Source organism: Aptenodytes forsteri, unplaced genomic scaffold (assembly GCF_000699145.1).
Source record: "Aptenodytes forsteri isolate BGI_AS27 unplaced genomic scaffold, ASM69914v1 Scaffold382, whole genome shotgun sequence".
Taxonomy (NCBI): Eukaryota; Metazoa; Chordata; class Aves; order Sphenisciformes; family Spheniscidae; genus Aptenodytes; species Aptenodytes forsteri.
Window position 1 is genome coordinate 376891 of NW_008794625.1, and position 3898 is coordinate 380788.

Sequence of the window (3898 nt, forward strand, 5' to 3'; positions counted from 1 at the left end):
CTGAGACAAGGCAGGAGACTAATTACAGTACACATTTCATTTGTGAAGGGACCCCAGGGAGAGGAGGAGGGGGAAGATAGCTCTTTGCTTGCTCTGCCACCTAAACAGTTCGTATTTGTTAGTGTAGAAATAAGTATGATGACAGCAAACTGATGCCTAAGGAGCAATTCACCCATTAACCTTACATCCACCACAGTTCACACCCACCACTACTTATATGCACTATTAATATTTATAAGGATGACGTGTCTCCTTGAGAGGAACTTGTGCCTCCGACGACAACAGATGTTATACCATTTATGAAAGAAACTACTCAAGCATTTCCAATGGACCTTGCCCACGCTCATCATGTCTTTATCCCATGCTCTGATTATATTATCTGCAGAGAGCCTGGGTGACCTACTGACTCAAGCTCAAGAACGTGGATGGCAGCACACTTGCCTGTAGAGTCCTTAAAACTTTTCAGAGTTGCATTATGCCTTTGTGGATGTTCTTCTGGGAGCCGGAGACCTTTCAAATGCACCTGATTGATAGCTCAAACAGAAGTGTGTGAGGCATTACGTGGCAGACTCCCCCATCTCATGAGGATTTGCCATTTACCTGGGCCTCCAAAACACATGGCAAGTAGCTGAGGCTACAGGATTGTCTCCCACAGTTGCCTCTGCCGCTGTCACCACAGCTGCATTAGTGATCACACATGATCTATGAAGAATTAAAACCTGTTGTTATATACTGCATTATACTGGCCTACACATGGACTTGCAGGCAAACACATGCAGCAAGACACTGATCCCATTATCTCTGCTAAAACCATGCTGCTCCTCGGCTAAACTGTAATATATATCATGTGTGGGAGCACCAGCATCTTGGCAGGACAGAGCTCCCTGCTCTAGCAAAGGTTAAACTCCCGCTTTTCATGCGGGAGAAGCAGTGCCCATACACCTCCCCATCAGCAGACAGCAGGATGGGTTTAACCTGGAAAGAACGATACGGCTAAGTTGATGGGTTTACTGAAATCTCCTTCAGGAACCACCACATGGGCAAGCACTGAGGTATAAGACAAGGTATCTAAGGAACATTTTCTTTTACTAGATTGCAGTTGACATTTCCATTAAAATGCATGAGGTTATCATGAATCGCTTCACCTGATGTGACGGAGCTTGTTTAAAGTGGCACAAAAATGTCACATTATCCCTGTGGGCTAGAGCAGATAGCCTGCAGTGACTTCTTCCTCCAGAATGGCAGCTCTAGTAATGCCCTGATATTTATGGCACATACATTTTTAATGTCCAGCACAAACGGCTCCAGCATTTGTCAACTCATTTGACCTGCAGCTTTTCAAAGAAAATACAAAAAGACATGCTGCAGAGCAAGAGCTAGCAATGTGTAAAATACCTTGCCATCAGCACCCACCAAGTCAGAACAGAAATTGGATGTTATAGCCTTGGCCAACTCTCTCTGGCCTTTCTTGGCCAAGCTTTGCTAGCCCGCTGCTGGAGTCTCCTCTTCTTGTGCATGCAGAAGTCCTCACCCTGTGCCTGCGGCTCCTCACTGCTCCAAAACATGCAGATCTGAGGCTTGTGAGAAATCATTGCTGTTCAGCAGCCATCAGCATTTCATCACCCAAGTCCTGACACATCTGAACCATGACTGAGGTGAATTCGGGAGCTCCTTCACTTCACATTTTCCTAGATTAACAATGCAGCATCTCTAACCTAAGTTAGCTCTGAAACACAACCAATACAAACAACTGCAGTAAAGAGGCCTGACAGATTTGGGGACTAGATTTGCAGCTGCAGCGGTGCACTGTTTCTTGTGTAAATCAGCAGAATTTACACCAGTGTAAACCCCACTGTTTGAGCATCTCTGATTACGTATGCTAAGAAAAGCTAAGCTTTCTCTGAAGAGAAAACAAGCTCACAAACTCTTGGAGTTCCATCTTTTACCACATGATTACACGTATTCAGTGTGTTACTGCACATTTTATAAACACGTTTGTGTGTGTATTTGTGTTTTTACGCGTCTACTGATCTTACGTGCCTAGTTTGGTTCAGAACAAAGATGGCTCCTTCAAAATCGTGACACCCATTACTTTGCTGTCATTTGCACCCATACAATTGTCTTTTTTCCCTCCCATTTAGGCTAACTATGAATAAACTGTACACAAAATGCAGTCACAGATGTCTCTACTTGCTTAAAGACAAAAACATTATGTACCTGGCCTGGCCTAAACAGCATTTCTGCTTAGTCTGCATTAATGGTATCGATGACAAGGATAAGCCAGTTTTCACACTGCATTACATGGAGCGTTGGGTGCATCAGAAGCGGAAGGACAGATTTAGTCATCCAGCCCCAGGTACTCTGTCCTGCCTGGTGCAATGAAACATGTCACCTACAGAGCAAACTCTCTGCCAAAATCCAAGCATTGTTGCTTTAAAATACAAGGAAGACACACAACAGAAGCACCTTTCTGAAAATAAAATCTCCTGTTCATTGCGATACAAAAAGCAGAGTGGTCTGAGCTTAGGTCTCCAGCCAAGATATCCCATGTGCCAGCTTTATCCCTGATGCGCTCCCCTGCGATGGCCATGAGAAGATGGTGCTGAACATCTCTATCCTGGTTTGCTCTTTTATCAGACGCAGATTAGCATATTGTGGGTGCAGATGTTTATATGGCGCTTTGAAGATGAAAAGCAGCATTAAGTAATACTGGGACTGACTAAGAGCTACCAGGGCCTTTCTCAGCACGCGTGCCATTACCCGCTGGACCATGTGGGACGAGTCAGACACCAACTTACAGACACAGATCAATAAAAAGTAATAGAGCTGGGGGTCCTGGGGCTCTCTGTGCAGCTGTGGGCACACCAGCTCGCGCTGGACCTCTCAGCAAGGAAAACCTCAGCACCACCGAAACCAGAGGGTCTTCCCTGGGGTTTTTAATGGCGAAATGAACAGGGGTATGCCAGAGCAGGAGGGGAGCCATGCCGGACACGTACAGGGAGGCAAGCGTGCGGCTCCATGCTTACAATGCCAATTCAAGCGGGGGATGTGTCTCCCGTTTCCTCGGGCGGTAAAAATATGACATGCATTAGCGAGGAGAATAAAAGGAGGGAAACAAAGGAGCGGGAGTGAACACCTGTCGCTCTCCTCTGGGACGAGCCCTAATGCTTTTATTTGCCTCAGTCTGCTGGGGGAACTGCAGCTGCCAACTGTCATCAGCATCAAGTTACCCACACAAAGCTGGCCTGCCGGGCTCTTTCAGCCGAGGGAGGCGGAGGGCTGCAATGCGCCCAGGGAAGGCACCGAGCATTTGGGGTGCAGCTCCCCATGGCTGCCAGGCAGGCGAGCAGCCCCCCCAGGCTGGGAAAGGGCTGCAACAGCCCCGTCTCGGCCAACCACTGGAAAATGGCCGCGGTGCTAACGCTTCTCTGCTACACAGCCTGAAGCGAGTGTGTGGTCCCGGGCAGGCACCCAAACCCTGCACGGTTGCAAAAAGGCCCAACTTTAAAAACCTCCCCATCCATTTGCGTGGGGACAGGACGAAAGGACCGGACCTGTCATCAGCTGTGCATGCTCAGACCCCACTGGTTTCCTGCTCAGGGATGAATTAGCCTCTTTCACGCCCAGGTTGTTGCTCGTACCCAGCCGTCCCGGCCCACAGCTGTGACCACATGCGCTGCCGGCAGCGAGGCGCGTTGATGGCCTCGAGCATGCTCTCTGGCTGGTGAACAGAACCCCTACACACACATTTTCTAAGGCTTTGAACACGTAGATGGCGGAGGGTTGGGGTTTTTGGAGGTGGTTTTTTTGGAGGTCACCGATGTGCCCCAGCGCTTCAAGGCCGCAGCAGGAGATGCCGTGCTGCAGGCTGGGGGCACGGCCCCCTGCCCCGGCACCC

At 48.8% G+C, this 3898-nt stretch overlaps 1 protein-coding gene across 1 annotated transcript in view; it reads left to right on the plus strand.

The window, feature by feature from the left end:
- The first annotated feature begins 2947 nt into the window (after positions 1 to 2947).
- LOC103894047 (transcription cofactor HES-6-like) overlaps positions 2948 to 3898 on the plus strand; it is a 3057-nt gene continuing 2106 nt past the window's right edge. The window contains exon 1 of the mRNA XM_009273359.1: positions 2948 to 2957. Within this exon, the coding sequence (XP_009271634.1) occupies positions 2948 to 2957 (10 nt within the window). The remainder of the gene's footprint in view (positions 2958 to 3898) is intronic.